General features: G+C 43.3%; 1 protein-coding gene across 2 annotated transcripts in view; it reads right to left on the reverse strand.

The window, feature by feature from the left end:
* Positions 1 to 1,925: 1,925 nt before the first annotated feature.
* PCSK5 (proprotein convertase subtilisin/kexin type 5) overlaps positions 1,926 to 20,007 on the reverse strand; it is a 452,950-nt gene continuing 434,868 nt past the window's right edge. For both annotated transcript variants that reach the window (XM_059143276.1, XM_059143274.1), the window contains 3 exons: positions 11,320 to 11,420; positions 9,347 to 9,533; positions 1,926 to 4,920 (listed from right to left, as the gene is read on the reverse strand). In XM_059143276.1, coding sequence (XP_058999259.1) covers positions 4,514 to 4,920; positions 9,347 to 9,533; positions 11,320 to 11,420 — 695 coding nt within the window. In that variant the 3' untranslated portion in view covers positions 1,926 to 4,513. The remainder of the gene's footprint in view (positions 4,921 to 9,346; positions 9,534 to 11,319; positions 11,421 to 20,007) is intronic.

The following is a 20,007-nucleotide window of genomic DNA, read 5'->3' on the forward strand; positions in this document are numbered from 1 at the left end:
ATCTAGAACAATGCTGGGCACGTGGTCGATTCTTTTTTTCTTTTTTAAGAGATTTTATTTATTGGACAGATAGAGCACAAGCAGGGGGAGTGGCAGGCAGAGGGAGAGGGAGAATCAGGCTCCCCACTGAGCAGAGAGCCTGATGCAGGATTCGATCCAATGACCTGGGATCATGACCAGAGCCAAATGCAGATGCTTAACCAGCTGAGCCACCCAGGCACCCCATGGTCGATTCTCAATGTATACTTGGTAAATTAATCGTACCACTACTATCATCAGGAAAGTCAGACAAACTATTTATTAACTCCAGTGAATATTTTGAGGGAGACCTTCTACATTCTCTTTTTCAAATCAAGTCAAAGCACACATCTCCCCCTTGAAACACTCCCCCAGAGGCTCTAATTTGCAGTTACCTTGTACTCCTCCTGCTTAACCAACACCGCCTCTCCTCCCCCTTCCCACTTAACCCTGCCCTCAATACCATCATCAATGTCCAGTTGTTTCATATATGTGAGTCCTGTCTTCCTAAAGCTCAACTCCACCAAGAGCTCCTGATTGCTTACCAAGTTCTGGGCACTGTGCTAGGTTCTGGAAAGGGAATAGTAGCCGCCTCACAGAATTGAGTAGTAGGTACTGATACATGATATGAAAAACTGTACACAGAGGTGAGACTGTGATTCATCTTCAAGGTGGTCAAGAAAGACCGCCCAAGAGAGGTTTTAAGAAGGGAACATGATTGGGGGCGCCTGGGTGGCTCAGTGGTTAAGCCGCTGCCTTCGGCTCAGGTCATGATCCCAGGGTCCTGGGATCGAGCCCCACATCGGGCTCTCTGCTCAGTAGGGAGCCTGCTTCCTCCTCTCTCTCTCTGCTTGCCTCTCTGCCTACTTACGATCTCTGTCTGTCAAATAAATAAATAAAATCTTTAAAAAAAAAAAAAAAAACAAGAAGGGAACATGATTTTAAAGGAGGGTTGGAAACTTCCAATTGGTCAAGGTGAGGGAAGAATATGCTAAGGAGAGTGAACCATGTGTCCCCAAGGACAGGAAGTGCTAGGATGTGGTCCTGGGGAACTCAGAAGCAATTCAGGACAGATGGGGAATCTGAGAAATAAGGAGGGGTGGGCACTGGTTGGTGAGAGAGCAGTGGCTGTCTTGCAATGTTTTGAATGTCAAAGTCAGCATGAATGGTGGGGAGCTCTGGATGCAATGGCCCGGTGGACCAGAGATCTGGTGGATCTATGCTAAAGGGATAGGGGGTAAATTGGGAGAAAAAAAGGCTGAAATTCCTGAAAGAGGAAGCAGGAAAGGTCCAGATGAGAGAGACTGGGAACCTGAGTCAGTGATGGTGGGGCTGACAGATGGTTTGGACTGCTCTTCAGGAAGAAGTTTCATAACAGCTATGACCAGCTTCAGTCATTGGAGGTAGATGGATAAAAAGGAAAAACAGCACTCTTAACAAACAGCATTGTTGGGGCGCCTGGGTGACTCAGTGGGTTAAAGCCTCTGCCTTTGGCTCAGGTCATGATCCCAGGGTCCTGGGACTGAGCCCTGCATTGGGAATCTCTGCTCAGCAGGGAGCCTGCCTCCCTCTCTCTTTCTCTGCCTGCCTCTCTGCCTACTTGTGATCTCTGTCTGTCAAATAAATAAATAAATAAATAAAAATCTTTAAAACAAACAGCATTGTTTTGTGTCTCTTACTTGGTAAATCAGAATACCAGGCCCACAATGGGCTCAGAAATAGGCTGTGAATAAGCCAGTCCCCTTGCATTTATCTGGTCTTGATTTAATTTGGGGTCCAATTTTAAAATTGCTGTCTATGAACTGGAACTTTCCAAGCCCTTGCTCAGCCTCTTGGTGCATTTCCAGTCTATAAGGATCCTTTCAATATTTCCAAGTTATTTGCAAACAGAAAACCAAAAAGTGAGTTTGTTTTCCAACCAGATATTTATCTTTTAGATAGCTGTTAGCACAGTGTTCAAAAGAAGCCCCAGGATAAGGTGGCATGACCAAGAACAAGGAAGGAAAGATGTTAAACTGTACCAACACACAGCACAGGCCTTTTTTTGGGGCTCACACAAAGTAACAACACAGGTTTTTCTTGGTATTCAAGGTCATTTCAACCTAACTTAATCTTTAACTGTGTATCATAAACACAGATTTTTCTTGGAAAACCGTTTCCAGGCTATACAAAGAAATGTACAACTCAGTCTATCAGGGCTTCAGAATTACCAGGGAAGAAAACCAACACAGAATGAATAAAATTACTCTTGCTTAGTCTACATTCTGTAATTACCCGGGAAGGGATAAAGAAGTCTCCTATTGATATGATGGCTATCCTACATCCATTTTTATTTTCTAAGAATCAAAAAGGGCACTATCAGAACTTCAGATGATAGATTTGGAAGGGATGATTTTAAATGATCAAACTGTTGGAAACATGTGTGTATAAATACACATGGATTTTTAAGGATTTTTTTTTTTAAGGATTTTTTGTTTAAAGATGAGGTCAGCAGTCTGTAGGCTGTTGGCCAGTCTGGCCCATTACCTGATTTTGAACTTCCCCAAGCTAAGAATGGTTATACCTTTATAAGTTCTGGAAGAAAAAAAAAAAATCAAAGAAGAACAGTATTTCATGATTTGTGGAAATTGCCTTAAATCCAAATTTCAGCACCCATAAATAAAGTTTAATTGGAATGTGGCCCACTTGTTTGTTCTGGATTGGCTGCATTAGTGCCGTATGGCTGAGTTGATCGTTGTGCAAAGCCTTAAGTATTTACTATCTGGCCCTTTCCAGAGAAAAGTTTGCCAACCTTTGTTTTACGAGCACTCCCCTAAGAAACATGGAGGCCTTCAGTACTCTGAAGGCTTCTTCACTGAGATTTCCTGTGTCAGTGATACATTATGTTAAAAGAAAAGAAAAATGCATGAATTTAGTAAAGATATTATAGTTGCCATATCATGAAATAAAATAATAACCACCCTTTTATACTATATTTAGGTTGCTTCTTATTTTGTGCCAGTAGAGCATAGCTATTAAGTATATGCCCATCAGGGTCATTCTTTTTGCTGGAATCCTGATTAGCCTTCTGTGACCTTGGGCTCTTAACTTAACCTCTCAAAAGTCTTAGGTTTCCTATAAAAACAGGGTAGTAACAGTACCAACCCCATGAAGTCCTGATACTAAGTGAAGTGACTTTTTTCTTAAAGGAATTATCTCGATACCTAGGAGGTGTGCGATAAATGTTTTTATGAGCAGCATTGTCGTCTGAAAATGTCATTCTTTTTTTTTTGTGGTCCCCTGCCAGCACTGCCTGTAACTTCTGTTTGGACAAGAAAATCTGTAAAACCTGGTTTATGTAATTTCACATGGTAAGAGCCCCTCTCTTTGTGTTACTGTTGGTAGACAATGGCCCAGTGCACAAACCTGAACCTGTACTTGACAAGAGCGTGGACCAAGGAGAGCCTAGGATGTCTAGAAATGGATCCTAGAGGTAGAGAGTGCTAGAAGGTTGGGATAACACTCGCCAGCAGGGCGTTGGGATTTTCCATGTTAGAATCCTTTCCAACTTTTTCTACCGTGAGTTCTCAGGTCCATGACAGGCTGCCAATGAAAGCTACAAAGTTGTTTGTTTGTTTTTCCAGAGTGGATGCAGTTCTTGTCATTTTACCCCCATTTATGTTAGGTTAACTCTACCATTTTTCTCTATTACTTGATGTCTCAATGGGTGTTTCCCACCGCAGAAGCTCTTAGAAAACTATGAGTGTGTAATGCTGCAATTCTTGGAAATGTAATGATTTCTGTCCTGCTGGCTTGCTGCTACCTATGTTCTGCCCGAACTTGCTTGTCCCTAGAACAGACTGGCTGTGGATTCCTGCAGAAGAACCAGAGCCCATTGAGCACAGGGCTCCTTGGCTCTGATGCTGACTCCCTTTTCTTTCCTCATCTCTAAGTAGGTTGGGAACCCCCTTAGCCCAGGTAGTATCATCTTCTCCTCAGGGGCAGTCTGGAGGGGAGTGATAAGTAGCAGAAGGAGGAGGACCCTCTTTAGATGACCCAAAAAGAACCAACCTTTGCCTAAAGATGACACTAACAGGGGAGGAAGATTCCCTGAAACAAACAACTCTTTTCTCTCCCCATCCCCCACTCCCCAAATCATTTACAGAATTCCTAACAGAAACAAAGGTCCACTTTTTTTTAATCTCATGAAATGTAAAAATCTCACTTTTTTTAAACTTCCTGTATTTTGATTTATTATTTTGAGGGAAATCTCTCTGAATTTTATCCTTATTCCTCAGTTATGGTTAACTGAATTTAACCACTCAAAAGAAGAACAAATTATTTCAGCATTCTTACATACTCTTACATACTCTAGTTGGACTCATGGTTAAGAGACAAGACAAACACCCACACATCAGCCCACTGTATGGGGATAAAACCCCCAAACTATAACATTCACATGCATGCCTGTGAGTGGAATGGGGCAGGATTGCCCCATAGGGTGGTGGGCTCTTGTCTACTGGTAGGAGTAACTCTCATCATCATATTCTAACTCATCCTCATCATCATCATCTAGAAGCCCATACTTAAATTTCCGGTAAACAGTGCCATCTTGGCCCATGTAGACGATGTCATCATCATCATCCTCATCATAGTCCCGGTCCCTATACTCAATCACCTGATCCTCTTCAAAGCTGGTGTTCTCACTATGGCTGCTCTTATAGGAAACATAGGACTTGCTAGGGTTGGCCAGCTTCTCATAGCCAGCCTTCGCCACTGGCTGGACTCGGCCCCGCGATTTCCTCCAGACGATCACAGCTGCCCCGAGCAGAAGCACCAGCATAATGGAGGAGGTGATGAGCAGGGTTATCTTGGTATGTTCACTGGCAGTCCCAATGTCACTTGCTTGAAAGATACACTCCTCTGTTGGAAGAAGACCCCAGAGAAAGAGCAGAGTGGGGAAGCATGGGAGAGAAGAAAAGCAATGAGGAAAACTAGCTTCTGAAGTAAAAAGCTTTGCTTTATCTTTGAAAACTAAAATGGCAGAATCATTACCTCTGGTTTTCCTAGAGGGCACAACACTCTACAGAATTGTACCATGTACCTCCTGAGAGTCCCTGTTTGTGTCGGACGAGTTCAACAAACCCTTCTACGCTGAAGATCATTTGAGACATAGAGTCCCCTCACACCTAATGAGTCAGTCACCAGGTATCCAACCTGACCAATTGATTCTTCTATTTCCTTCTTAGTAAAATACTCCATCTTGGGCCGTGCTTCAGTTACTGCTAAATGCTCTGTTTTTTGTTTAAACTCTGACTTTCTCTAAGACTGATTTCTTTCCTCAGGTACCCTTCAACCTGGTCCAATATTCAAGGGCAGAGAAGATTATAAAACCATTGACTTTTTTTTTTTAAGTAGTCTCTATGCCTAACATGGGGCTCAAACTCACAACCCCGAGATCAAGAATCACTTGTTCTATCTGACTGAGCCAGTCAGGTGCCCCCAAACCATTAACTTTTAGAGTTGTGGGGGGGACTTAGAAATTAATTAGGTCAGACTTCTGGAGAAGATGGTGGAGTATCCCATCCAGATAACATCCACATTAATGTAAGTAACCCAGGAAATGACCTGAAGACTGGCAGGACAGACTCTTCATAGCTAAATATAGAGAAAAGGTAAATCAGCTGGAGAATAGGATATGTTTTATTATTTATTATTATTTTTTAAAGTAGGCTCCATGTGCCCAGTATGAAAATCAAGATGGGGCTTGAACTCATGACCCTGAGATCAAGACCTGAGCTAATTATCAAGATTCTGACGCTCAACCAACTGAGCCAAACAGGGACCCCTGGAGATTTGTTTTAAATACCAAGTTGAGGGGTGCCTCGGTGGCTCAGTGGGTTAAAGCCTCTGCCTTCTGCTCAGGTCGTGATCCCAGGGTCCTGGGATCGAGCCCCACATTGGTTTCTCTGCTCTGTGGGGAGGCTGCTTCCTCTTCTTTCTCTACCTGCTTCTCTGCCTACTTGTGATCTCTTGTCTGTCAAATAAATAAATAAAATCTTAAAAAAAAAAAAATACCAAGTTGACTGACTCCAGTCAGTCAGTAGAACGCAATGCGATGATACAAAAAAAAAAAAAAAAAAATTAGGTCAGTCTGTTGCTTGACAATTGAGGAAACTGAGACCCACAGAGAGGACATGAATTGTTGCCTGTCAGAGGTACAAGCTTGTCTGTGGAGCAATTAAAATTTGAACCCAGGAATCCAGATTGAATGCTAGGGACCGGAGACATTTGGGCATACACTCTGACAACTGTGTTTTTGGGGTCATGCATTCTGTAGCCCTACTCTGATAGGAAGAGACGTAACTTCTTAAAATTCTGACAACCAAGTTGAGGGATAGGAGACTCCTGTATCATAACGACGATTTCTGAAGTTGAGAACCCTGCCCCCTCTTGTCCCCCTGTTGTTCATCCACCAGTGAAAGAGTAAGAGAGCACTGGGGAAAAAACTAGCAGGCTATCTTGGATGTACAAGTTGAAATACAGGGTAAGTTTTCCGTAAGTGGTTTTTGAACCACTAGAGTCTGCCCCCAGGATTCTTTTATGAGATTCTAGGTGTATTATATACATTAGCTTAATGGATTTAATTCTGCTGCCAGTTATTTGAGGGGCCATTATTTTTGCTTATTACGTACTGGTCAATTAGGTCTGATTCACCACCACTGTGTATTTATCTTTATTTATTCATTTATTTGTTTGTTTGTTTATCTGACAGACAGAGATCACAAGTAGCAGAGAAGCAGGCTCCCCGCTGAGCAGAGAGCCCGATGCGGGGCTCGATCCCAGGATCCTGGGATCATGACCTGAGCTGAAGGCAGAGGCCTTAACCCACTGAGCCACTCAGGCGCCTCTCCCTTTCTTTTTGCTAGTGATAAATAAATTGCCTGTTTTGTCCAAACTTTCATCCTCATGGGATTTTTCCTATCAAATAGAATTTCCTCTTCTAACATAATAGCACTATCATAATTGCCTTTGACATTAACAATATCAGCACAGAATTTTTCCCTGGAGGAAATATTAAAGCACCAGAGGGATGGATAAGTGATCTGTGTGTGGTGCTTGGAGAGAAATATGGCCTAGGGCAGGAGAATCATTAAAAGATATTTCGAGATTGTTTCAGGTACTAGGGTGCCATATGCAATCCTGTCTTTCTCTGCTCCAGGCTCAAGTCTGCAGAGTCAGGGTCAGCTTCTGTGATCTGGTTTCTTTGAAGGAGCAGAGTGTCTCCGTAAAAAAAAAATGGGCAGGTAATCAAGAGTATTTAGACTTTTGTAGAGTTGTCCCAGGGGGATTTTCAAGTGCCACAGAAAGCCCAGGAAGGCTGACTAACCTGCTGTTAGTTGGAACAGTCTTGGAGAAACTCCGCATCCAGTGTGCACCCACTTCTGGTTTCATTTAAAGCCACTGATGTAATGAGGGTTATTACTCTTAGCTGACATAATGTGGATATTAGGCAATCAGGCCCTGACGGTGGTTATGTATGAGAGGCTGTAGAGACCAGGTGTTTGTGGGGGTAGGAAAGCTAAAAGAAGGAAATCATTCGTTTTTGGAAAGATGATTTTAGAATTTAATTGAAAAAGCTAACAAGAAAAATTTTTTTAAAATGGCCAGTAGCAGTATGGGTCCGAGCTTTTCTTCACTTATACATGGACAGGTTCATGTAAATATGATGTCTTTTTGTCAGGTCAGGATACATCTGAACCCCAAGAGAATGATCTGCTTCTGGACTAGAGAATGTATTTTAAGAAGAAAAATATATAATAATTAACACATCAATACAAATATTTTATAACTAACTAACTAAATATTTATTTATTTATTTATTTATTTAAGAAGGAATCCACTCCATTTGGGATCTTTCTGAGTTTGTGGCCTGTGAAGCCCAAGTACCCATATGCATATGGATGGGGTTGGGAGAAGGAGGCAGTTGAGGGCCTGGGAATTGGTAAAAGGAATTTTGTTTCCTTTTAGCCTTTGTCGAATGTTCATTTTTAAAATGCTTTAAGTCGGGGCTCCTGGGTGGCTCAGTGGGTTAAAGACTCTGCCTTCAGCTAGGTCATGATCCCAGGGTCCTGGGATCGAGCCCCGCATCGGGCTCTCTGCTTGGCAGGGAGCCTGCTTTCTCCTCTCTCTCTGCCTGCCTCTCTACCTACTTGTGATCTCTCTGTCTGTCAAATAAATAAAATCTTTAAAAAAAATAAATAAAATGCTTTAAGTCTCTAAGGGGAGCCCCAGACTTGGGCTGACTTCCATAGAATGAGTCTATAGCAGAATCAACGTAACATTGCCATCAGCTTCTTTGATTGTTGATTCTTTTCCTTTTTTTCCCCCCCAGGAGAGAAGAATAAAAAAGAAGATAGTAAGTTTATAAAGAAGAGACTGTAGGGGCACCTGGGTGGCTCAGTCTATGAAGAGTCTGACTCTTATTGTCTGCTCAGGTCATCATCTCAGGGTCATAAGATTGAGTTCTGAGTCTGGTTCCACGCTCAGTGAGGGGTCTGCATGAGATTCTCCCTCTCCCTCTCCCCTCATTCACATGCCCATGTGTGTGTGTGTGTGTGTGTGTGTGTGTGTGTGTGCGCGCTTTCTCTCTTCTGTAGAATAAAATCTTTTTTAAAAGATGAGATTCTAGACCAACTCGAGTTGTCTTAGAGGCGGCACGGTAGTGGAAAGAATGCAGGCTTTGCAGTCTGAAGGACCTACAGTCTAACTCCAGATGAGCCCTTAACATTGTTGTGGACTTGAACATGCTAATCAAACTCTTTGAATCTTGGTCTCCTCATCTGCAAAAGGGGATTAAAAATACCTACTTATAGAGGTGCCTGGCTGGCTCAGTAGATAGAGCACTCTTGGGGTCATGTGTTAGAGCCCCAGGTTGGGTGTAGAGATTCCTTTCAAAAAATATACTTAGAGGCACTTGGATGGCTTAGTTGGTTAACTGGCTGACTCTTGATTTCAGCTCAGATCATGACCTCTGGGTCTTTGGATCAAGCCCCGAGTTGGGTTCCACACTCAGCAGGCAGTCTGCTTGAAGATTCTGTCCCACCCCTGACTTATGCTCTCACACTCTCTTTCTGAAATAAATAAATGTTTTAAAAAAATTTTAAAAGGATCTACTTCTATGAGTTGATAGACAGAAAGTTTTAGGGATGGTAAGCACATAGCAGGCATTCAATAAAAAGATCGCTCTATTTGTTCTCCAGAACTTTCTATCCTCTCTCCCCTGTGCTCTCATCCCCTTCTGGAGTCTAGGCCCTTCATCTGCAGGCTGCTCTTCCTCTCAGCTCACCTGTGGTGTTCCGGCAGTCACAGCAGTCCTGGGCATTAGAGGAATCGGACCCATTACAGCAGTGTAGGCAACGGCCGTCATCCACAAACAGTACCAGGTTGGCAGGGCACACCGTACAGTTCTTAGTGCCAGGTCCCTTGCATTCCACGCAGCTCCCATCACATTTTTCACAGTTAAACTTCTCCCCCTGGTAAGAACAATTGGGAGATTCTTTTTGAGTGTGGAGGAATCAACAAGGCACTGGAGTTCCCAGGTGGGAGTTCCATCTTGTCTCCATGAGGAAGGGAGGCATGTAGGGGACAGAAGAAAGACAGCTTGTTCTGGGTCCACTTTCACGGTTTAAGGTGAAAGACCCACCTGGCTGCACTTGGGGGAAACCACTGCTGGGTCTCTGCATCTGAGATCCTCTGGTAACAACAGTGGGAGAACAGGCTTCTAGAACCGCACAATTTACAGAACAGACAGCTCATGTGCTGTACCTGGTCAAGGACAAGTTGTGTCTGGCTCATTACGAAATGGACCTTCACCCTTTATAAAATTTTCAGTTCATTGCCCACATTTCAAAACTGGGATATTTCACTTGTAAATCAGTTCCTAGTTTCTCTTTAAAAACTAGACTGTCAACACGGTCATCACTCCCACATGGCAACAGCCCAGACAGCTGAGGGGCAGGGATCCTCTTTTTGTGCTGTCCTAGTTGAGAGAATCCCCAGCACCTTGCTCCAATGTCACCAACACAGGTGACCCATCAAATGCCACGTTTCATCAGGTCTGCCCTGGGGTTTTCTTTGACCTGACACCTGCACTCATTAGTCCACTTGGCCTTTGTGCTGTTAGATGCCGCGTGTGACCCTGCCCCATCATAATATTTGTGACTGTTTAGATAAAACAGTAAAATAAGAGATAAGGAGAAAGTGGCTTCCCTCCTGACAAGAGGCTGCTTCAGTGGTGCTAAAAATGTCGATGTCTTCCTGTTTTACTTCCGTGCTTTGGAAGGGTGGTATGGTAGAAAAGAAAGGAATGGAAATTGCCTTTGTTGAACCTTTGAGCACATTTCGGGTGCTGATAGGGTCCTGTCTCAGCTGTGATTGTCTTACCAAATCCTGGGTTAGCTGTCAGGACTCCTGGGTTCAATATCCCAACTTGGTTACTTACTACCCAGGTGATCGTTCGCAAATTATCTAATCTCTCTGAAATTGAGGAGTTTCTCCAAGGTGGAAGGATGTAAAGAGAACTCCTATGTGAATATGTTGGGTCATGTTAATTTCACCAAGGAGAGATTTGCTTAGTTTCTACTGGAAGCACAAGAAGTTAGTGAATTCAGAATTTCCCTGGTTTCTAGGCAAGGAAATGAAATATATCTCTCTTAATACACTGTGCAGGGTGGAGGAAATGGAAGGCCTGCAGCAGTTGTGTAGTTTTGACATTATTCAGGCATTTCAGGTCAGATAGCAGAGGAGTAGGAGAGAAGATATTTCTTCTTTCTTTTAAGATTTATTTATTGGGGGGGTGTTGAGTGGGGAAGGACCAGAGGGAAAAGGAAAGAGCATCTCAAGCAGACTTCACACTGAACGTAGAACCTGACCTGGGGCTTGATCCCAGGACCCTGAGATGATGACCCTGAGCCAAAATCAAGAGTCCGATGCTCAACTGATTGAGCCCCCAGGCACCCTAATATTTTTTTAATTTCTGATACAAAATTCTTAAGTGGCGTCGAAACTTTTAAGATCATGAGCAATGAATGTAGAGATAAATCTGAGGTCCTCATTATCTAACTTCCCAATTAATCTTAGGTCATCTCAGTTGCTTGGAGATGAAGGCTACAGGTGGGTAGCACCCTTCTGTGATGCGGTGGTAGAAGGTTATAAAACTAGAGCAAGCATGGGAATTGTAAGACTTCCTGATTTTCCCAGAAAGACTTCCCACACCTCTGCAGAGATGGAGGAGGGCACAGCCTGCCCAGCTCTCAGTACCTCTCCCACTCTGTATTCTCCCACCAGACAGTCTGAGGCGCAGATTCCTCCAGCTAGATGGTAGCTCCACACACAGGATAAGCAATTAAGTGCTCCTTTTCCTGAAAGGAAAAAAAAAATAATGTGATCCTAAATTATGAGGGCTGACCTTAGATTTCAACCTGTCTTGGGTCCAAAACTCTTAGGAGCAAGGAACATGTCAAGCAAATTGAAGTAGAAGGATGGATTGATTGAGGAGATGGGGGTGGTGGGAAATTCTGCAAGACACCAAGTGAAGACCTAGAAGTCCAGTCAATGTAAACGCTCATTTGGAAATGGAGGGTTGCGAAGTGATAGATCTTTGATGACAGCAAAAAAGAAAGATTTTTGGAGACTGGGAAATCTTGTAGAAAGGGTATAAAACTTTTGTCATTCTGCTTATTGTTTAACTAATATGAAGGAGGAAAATGATAGCAGATAGTTTGGAGGGTCCTAATACTCAGTTAGTGAGGAAATCATGGTCAGGCAGCTTCTAAGAAAGACTAGACTCAGAATTTAAAAGGCAGGGCTAAAAGAATTTAGCAGATCCTTTTGACCACTTGTTCTTAATTTGGGGAGGATGGATTCCTTAGAAGTTCTCTTGAAAGCTAAAACCTTTCTTTCCAAAAATTTGACATGCTATTTATTTATTACTATTATTAATTAATTAATTAATTCGAGAGAGAGAGAGAGAGAGACAGACAGACAGACAGACAGACATGGAGAGGGGCAGAGGGAAAGAGAGAGAAAAAACCCCAATCAGGATCCACGCCCAGTATAGAGACTGACACAGGGTTGGATCTCGCAAGCCCGATATGACCTGAGCTGAAATCAAGAGTCAGATGTTTGCCTAACTGAAGACTCAGGTTCCCCTATTTATTATTTTTTTAAATAAATGAAAAGTAAGACCCAGATATGTTAAGTCATTCATTCAAGTGTATATAGATAATGGTCAAGATTCAAATTCACATTTGTTGACCTATAGTAAATATTCTTTAAATCATACTCTCTGCCTTAACCCCTTATGGCCCACCAAGTAGAGGAGGTCAGAATCTACAGACTCCGTTTTTGTGGAGGTAACACCCTACTCTCCTAATTCAGAGACCCTAAGAACGACTGACCCAACATTACCTTTTGTTCAAATATTAAGGGATAACTTCCAAAAAGGATTTAGAGACAGGAGACCTGAATTCTCATTTATTCCATTAGGAAGGTCCTGGTGTTTTTGCTGAGAATTTCAAAAACGAGCAAGGAGGTGGATGGGGGACATGGAATGTGCCTGACATTGTGAGTTGGAACTTGATATAGGTCTTCCCACGAGAAGAACACTGTACAGAGTGGTTAGTTGAATTTTAGTAGATCCTTGGGTCCTGTCCTTCACAATCACTAGTAGTTAAATCAACTTTCATGTCTGATCAGTGAGCTCCATCATATGGTGTTTCTATGGAAAAAAAATTCTGAGCTCTGAACAACAGTTTAGAGAATAAACCTTTATTATCCAGCAGCTTCTTAGATTGGGGGCTGCCTGTAGTGACACCAATTCAAAGCCATTTTATTATTTTTAAGTTTTCAATTGAAGTGTAGTTGACATACAATATTATATCAGTTTCAGGTGTACAACAGTGATTCAACAATTATGTACATTACGAAGTGTCCACCACGCCAAGTATTGTCCCATCGGCCACCACACAACGTTATTCCAATATTATTAACTATATTCCCTATGCTGTACTTTCCATTCCTGTGACTTACTTATTTTATAACTGGAAGTTTGTACCTCCAAATCCCTTTCACTATAGTACCCGTCCTCCCACTCCACCCCCTGCCCTCTGGCAACCACCAGTTTGTTATCTGTAGTTACAAATCTACTTGTTTGTTCATTTATCTTGGTTTTTTTTTTTTTTTTTTTTTTGGCTTCCATGTAGAAGTGAAATCATATGGTATTGGTCTTTCTTTGTCTGACTTATTTCATTCAACATCGTATGCTCTAAGTCCATCCATGTTGTCATGAATGGTAAGATTTCATTCTTTTTTTTATGGATGAGAAACATTCCATTGTATGTATACCACATCTTCTTCAACCATTCATCTATCAATGGACACTTGGGCTGCTACTGTAATTTGGCTATTATAAGGAATGCTGCTAGAAACTTAAGATGCATATATCTTTTCACATTAGTGTTTGTATTTTCTTTGAGTAAAATGGATCATACCGTATTTTTATTTTTAATTTTTGACAAATCTCCATACTGTTTTCCCTAGTGGCTGTACCAATTTACATTCCTACCAAATAGTCTACAAGAGTTTCCTTTCTCTACATCAACACCGATACTTGCCATTTCTTGTCTCTTTGGTATTAGTCATTCTGACCAGTCTAAGGTAGAAATCTCATTGTGGTTTTGATTTGCATTTCTCTGATGAGTAATGTTGAATGTCTTTTCATTGACTGTAGGTAATTTGCATGTCTTCTTAGGAAAAAAAGTCTATTCCAGACTTCTTCCTATTTTGCAATCAGGTTTTTTTTTTCGTTAAGTTGTAGGAGTTCTTTATATATTTTGGATATTAACCCCTTATTGGATATCTATACCTGGGTGATCCCCAAAGGCACTACCTGTCACCAGTTATATCTCCTTATATTGATTTATTGCACAATCCATACACCCTGGGTACGCAGAGTCTTTTGCCAAAGGCAGTTTGTTAATTTCCAGATTGTTTTCCTATTGTTTCCAAGTTTAACAACCTACATTTGTCATTGCTTCTAAGAATCTGCAGCAACTGTGGGACCTATAAAGATGGCTTTGAGATTTCCTTAGAATTCAGAACTCACTACTAGCTTTCCCTTGGACTGACCCCCACAGGATGAGTTCAGCAACACAGAGCAACCCCTGGGGACATCCATGGTGTCATTCCACACAGGAAGAGGAAGCTGGAAAGACTACAGTGGTTTTGGCTACCAGCATGGATTTTAATTTCAAATAATTTTGCGAGGAGGATAAATAAAAAGTTAAATGTTAAAGGTAAAGAATGAGATAATTATGGAGGAGCCAACTGCATACAAAGGTAATATAAGGCCTTGGGGGACCATCTGTTGCCTACCCACATCCTGTCCAGTGCTTTGGCATAATTTTTTTACAACTCTGATAGAAACCACTGGGCAGTCAACTTTGAATGAATGCAATCCAGTTGGTACATTGCTTATTTAGGTTACAAAATTTTCCCTGTACTTTTTGTGTCTCCTCATTTCATAGTATGACAGCTAGTGTTTTAGGGAGGTACCTTGGAATCCATCCTTTTTTTCCACCCAGTTTATAACCCAGGAGCAAACTTGTCCCCCAGTTTCGTAATCTAGATCTTGCAAAACTGGAAGATTTACTAAGCAGCCCCAGCTGTGTGCGGCACAGTGATCGTAGGATGGTACATACAGTGAGCCCCACACATGGAAGCCTTCCAGCAGGCCCATCTAGGGTTCAAGTCAAATACAGGAGGAAGAGGCCTTAGAACAGCTGCGAGATGCACCCAGCTAGGACCAGCCATCCTTCGCGTACATTATCAGGAAGAATGTGTTGATGAATTTCTTTTGTAAGACTATTTTTTTAAAAGAAATTTTAAGTTTACAGCGAAATAGAGGGGAAGGCACAGAGATTTCCTGTGGACTTTGCTCCTACCATGTGCATAGGGTCCCCTGTTATCAACACTCACTAGCATGGTACTTTTTTTTTTTCTTACCCAAAGATAAACCTATATAGACATATCATTTTCACCCAAAGTCTCTAGTTTACCCTAGGGTTCTCTCTTGCTGTTGTACATCCTATGGGTTTGGACCAATGTATAAGAATACATATCCATCATGAGACTGTCATACAGAGTCTATTCACTGCCTTAAAATCCTCTGTGCTTTGTCTCTTCATCTCTCTCTGCCCATCACCCCTGGCGACCATCCACTGGCCTTCTACTGTTTCCACCATAGTTTTGCCTTTTCCAAAATCTCACACAGTTGGAATCCTATAATCTATAGACTTTTCACATTGGCTTCCTTCACACAGTAATATGCATTTATGCTTCCTCTGTGTCTTGTTGTGGCTTGATTGCTCTCCCTTTTTGGCCCTGAATAGTAGTATTTCATGTTCTGGATGTGCTGATGAACTTTTGAGATTGGTAATCTTCAGAACCATCATCCTTAATCCACTGAGGAAATCCTCAAACCCAATTAAAGATATTTATAGGTTTTCAGACTGTGCTTACAAGATCACTAATAATTTCTACTATCCCTGCCCCCCAAAAAAAATTTTTCTTTTTTTTCCTTAAAAAGCTAGTGTTCTGTTTTGGTTGGCTGAGGTTGAGACATTAAATAATCTTTTTTTTTTTTTTTTTTTTTTTTTTTTTTTTATTTTTTATTTTTTATTTTTTATAAACATATATTTTTTATATACATATATTTTTATCCCCAGGTCTGTGAATCACCAGGTTTACACACTTCACAGCACTCACCAAATCACATACCCTCCCCAAGAGACATTAAATAATCTAATGATGGTTGCCTGGTCTTGATGAAAATCCCAAGGGCTCTAGCCCACTGCAATGCCCTAGGACATTGGAATCAGGGTTGTCAGATTTCGCACATCAGAATATAGGGTTTTATCTGGCAATCCTAGTTAGAATAAAGGCCCACACATCTAGTAATGGCGGTCTCGGAAAATCTAATGGAAAGCCAGCACCATATTTACTATGATACAGCCAGGGATAATGCCAACTTTCAACCACACTCCCACTGTACCCCCAATTCAATGTATCCCCTCATTTGCTTATTCTTTTTTTTTTTTTTAAAGATTTTTTCTTTATTTATCTGACAAAGATCACACATAGGCAGAGAGGCAAGCAGAGAGAGAGAGGAGGAAGCAGGCTCCCCGCAGAGCAGAGAACCCGATGCGGGGCTCGATCCCAGGACCCTGGGATCATGACCTGAGCCGAAGGCAGAGGCCTAACCCACTGAGCCACCCAGGCGCCCCTCATTTGCTTATTCTAATTAGAAGTTTTGAGCAGTGACTATAGGTGTCTCCGGAATGAAAATAAGAGAATACAAATGAATGGTGACTTAATGCAAGTGTATTCAGAAGGCCAGTTCTTTCAAAGATGGGAGTCAGTTGCAGATAGGGGAAGGTGGGAGCTACAGCATGGCAGAGTTTTCATGGACTTGCCTCCAGGACTGCCTGGGAGTGGTATGAGGGGCAGAGGAGGGCATTCTGGGGCTCTTGAGATTCTGCCTGGGCTCCCCACTCCAATCTGAGCAGCTCTGCTCGGGTCCATTTGCATCATAGGATCCAGCCTAAGATTTCTTCTGAAGAAGATGGTCTCCCGCCAAAATACCATCTGAAACCATTATTCTAAATTAGACTGTGTTGGCCAGTATGGTAGCCACTAACCCCTTGCGCTACTGAGCCCTACTGAGCCCTGGAAATGTGGCTAGGACAACTTGAGCTTTGCTATAAGTGCAAAATAAACATCAGATTGTGGAGACTTCGCAGGTAAAATTCTCAATTTTTACATCAATTACACGTTGAAATGATTATATTTTGGATATGTTAACTACATATATTATTAAAATTAATTTTACCCATTTATTTTTATTGTTTAAAATGTGAGCACTGAAACATTTGAAAATGTGCGTATGGGACACCTGGGTGTCTCAGCTGGTTAGGTGTTTGCCTTCAGCTCGGGTCATGATCCCAGAGTCCTGGGATCGAGTCCCACATTGGGCTCCTTGCTCAGCGGGGAGCCTGCTTCTCCCTCTGCCTACTCTCCCTGTTCTGCCTGATGCTCTCTGTGCTTCTGCTCTCTCTCTGACAAATAAATCAATAAAATCTTTAAAAAAAAATAAAAAATGTGTGTATGGCTTGCATTACATTTTATTTGGATAGTGCTGATACACCGCGTTGTGAGTTACTTAAAAGAAATTCTAGGCCTGGTATGGATAGCATGTGACCAGTTCCAGGCTAGTTTAGATCGTCCACCAGTCTAAGCACTTTGTAGCTAAGATTAATTTTTATGTCACTGATAGTCACTCCAAGATAACAAAAATTATTGCATATTCCAAGTTGTTGTTATTGTTGTCATCCTTCTTGGTATTAAGACTTATTGGGGGGGGGGGGAAGGTATGGTTGCAAGCAGCCCAAAGAAAGCGGTGGGGTGGAGGGCTGTGACATTGACCCCCCAGGAAACACGCAGGTGGCAGCCCACAGCCAGACAGGTGGCTCGGAGCTGCAGCTATCAGCCACGCCCCATGGGCGGTGCCGGGCTCGGCCTAGCAGCCCTGCGATTGGCTCGACCGCCTGCCCACGACGCTTCCGCTGAGCGCCGCTTCCGCCGAGTGCTGCTTCTGCTCTGCCACCTTAATTTCTCTCGTAGCTTTTTCGGCTCCTCGGCTTGTAGCTTCTCGAGCTTTTTCTGATTCGGGCGGTGTTCGTGGCCGCTCTGTTTTTGTTCCCTCTTGGGAAGCGTCTCCTCTCTCTTTTTTTTCTCTCTCCCCTATTTATTCTTTGTCTTTTCCTTGGCTCCGTGCCTCTCCTCAGCCTCTTTCCCTTGGCGCTTTTATCGTCTTTGCTCCTCCAGCTCCTAAAGTTTCTGCGCCTCGAGCTGCTGTTTCTTTGGCGAGGCGTCACTCAGGTGTTCGGAATCCAGAGGAACCTTCCGGAGCAGGCGGTGGTCTGGCGCTGCTTGCCTTTCCACGGGAGGTTCAGGCGGCCCAGGGCTTGGATGAAGCCCACAGGCGTACTCGCGGCATGCGCCTTGGCCTGGAAGTTCAGGTGTCCCCGAAGTTGAAGGTGTGGAAGTTCCGGCCTGTCATCTCTTCCTCTTGTGGGTCCAGCACGGGGATGTCCGTGTTCCCCTATCTCCCCACCTTCTCAAGCACCTTGACCATGACCTGCTCTCTGGGCCAACTCTTGCGCATTTTGCAGGGCGGCCCCTCCCGGTGACTCGTGCCCCGCCTCTCTTCAGGCCGCATTTCATTCTCTAACTTTGTGTCATGGGAGAAAGAATCCCCTGGCATGTGGGGAAATTGGTTTTGAACTTGGCGGCGTGCACCTTGCGGACTTGAGGGAAGCTGCCAAGCTTAATGACCTTGCCATGGAGGCAGGCCAGGAAAGACGTGAGCCGATTTTTGCCTAATTTGCCCTCCAAGCAGATGAGGTCCATGGTGTCCTTGGAAATCGCAGAGTGGAGAACTGGAGATTGTGCACCATGGCCTTAAGTCTTTCCAGCTCCTGCCTGCTGGAGATGGACTTCCCCTGCTGCTTCAGCCTTGGAGGGCCGCTCTGATGGTCACCTTCATGGTGGGCTGGAAATAGAGGCCTACAGAGGACAGAGATCCTCTGTGTCATATGTGTCATGGACTGTTCTAGAGGTGGCCTTAGCCCAGCAAGCTTGGCCTCCCTGCCTGGCACCATCACCGTTTGCTTGAAGTGCCCTTGGAGCCACTGGCCGCTGTCACTGCCCATCTCTATGACTGTGCTGAGTGCTGGAGATACAGAGGTAAGTGAGATGTGGGGGTGGGTTGTTCAGTCGGTTAAGTGGCTGCTCAGGTCATGATCTCAGAGTCCTGGGATCGAGCCCCTTGCAAGACTCCCTGCTCAGCGGGGAGTCTGCTTGTCCCTCTCCTTCTGCCCCTGCTTCTGCTTTCTATCTCTCTCTCTCTGTCTAACAAGTAAATAAATTGATTAAAGACAAAAACAAACAAAAAGCAAAGGCAAATGAGATGTATTAATCTTTGCCTTTGAGGATCTCAGTTTAAAGAGGCAGAGAAAAAGAATAAATAACATAAAATATGCCCTCTGGGCTCCAGGGCACGAACCCTTGTCTGGGCCATACTGCAGGAGAAACATTGGTTGGATAACTAAGCAGATGGATGAATGGAGAGTACTAAAGGAACACAATATAGGGATTAAGGAAGGCTTTGTGGAGGAAATATCGACTGTAATGGGTTAGAAAGAGGTAGCCAGGCACAGCAGGCTAGGGAAAGTATTGAGGAAAGAGAAAGGGCAAGGTTGGTTCAGGTTTACAGAAACTGACTACATCTGGATTTAGAGGGTGGTGGAGGAGGAGGTGGTGAGGGGTGAGGTCAGGCCCAAGACGACGAACCTCATTTTCAGAGTTAACTAAGTTAAGATTCTATTCTTGAATCCATGGAGAGTCATTTTTTAAAAAGATGTTATCATTTATTTGAGAGAGAGACATACAATGCGAGCGAACATGGGGGAGGAGCAGCGGGAGAGAGATAAGGAAACTCTTCGCTGAGTGCAGAGCCTGATGCAGGGCGTGATCCCAGGACCCTGAGATCAGGACCTGAGCCCAAACCAAGAATTGGACACTAACTGAGCCACGCAGGCACTGCCGAGGGAGAGTCAGTTTTAAGCAGAGAAGTATCATTATGGTATTTGTCACATAGAAAGATCAATCTGAGAACATAATGGAGGTCCGGTTGGTATACAATGGCTAATACTGGAAGCAAGAAGGCCAGTTAGAGATTGGTGAATAACTTAGGTTAGGGGAGATACGAGTCTGAACTAAGGCATTGATACTACAAAGCGGAGAGAGGGAGAGGGAGTTAAGAGATAGGCGTGGATGGACAGGAGTTGAGGACAAACCGAATGTAAGGGTTGAGACAGGGGGATTAGA

This window comes from Mustela lutreola, chromosome 12 (genome assembly GCF_030435805.1).
Source record: "Mustela lutreola isolate mMusLut2 chromosome 12, mMusLut2.pri, whole genome shotgun sequence".
In the NCBI taxonomy this organism is placed as follows: domain Eukaryota; kingdom Metazoa; phylum Chordata; class Mammalia; order Carnivora; family Mustelidae; genus Mustela; species Mustela lutreola.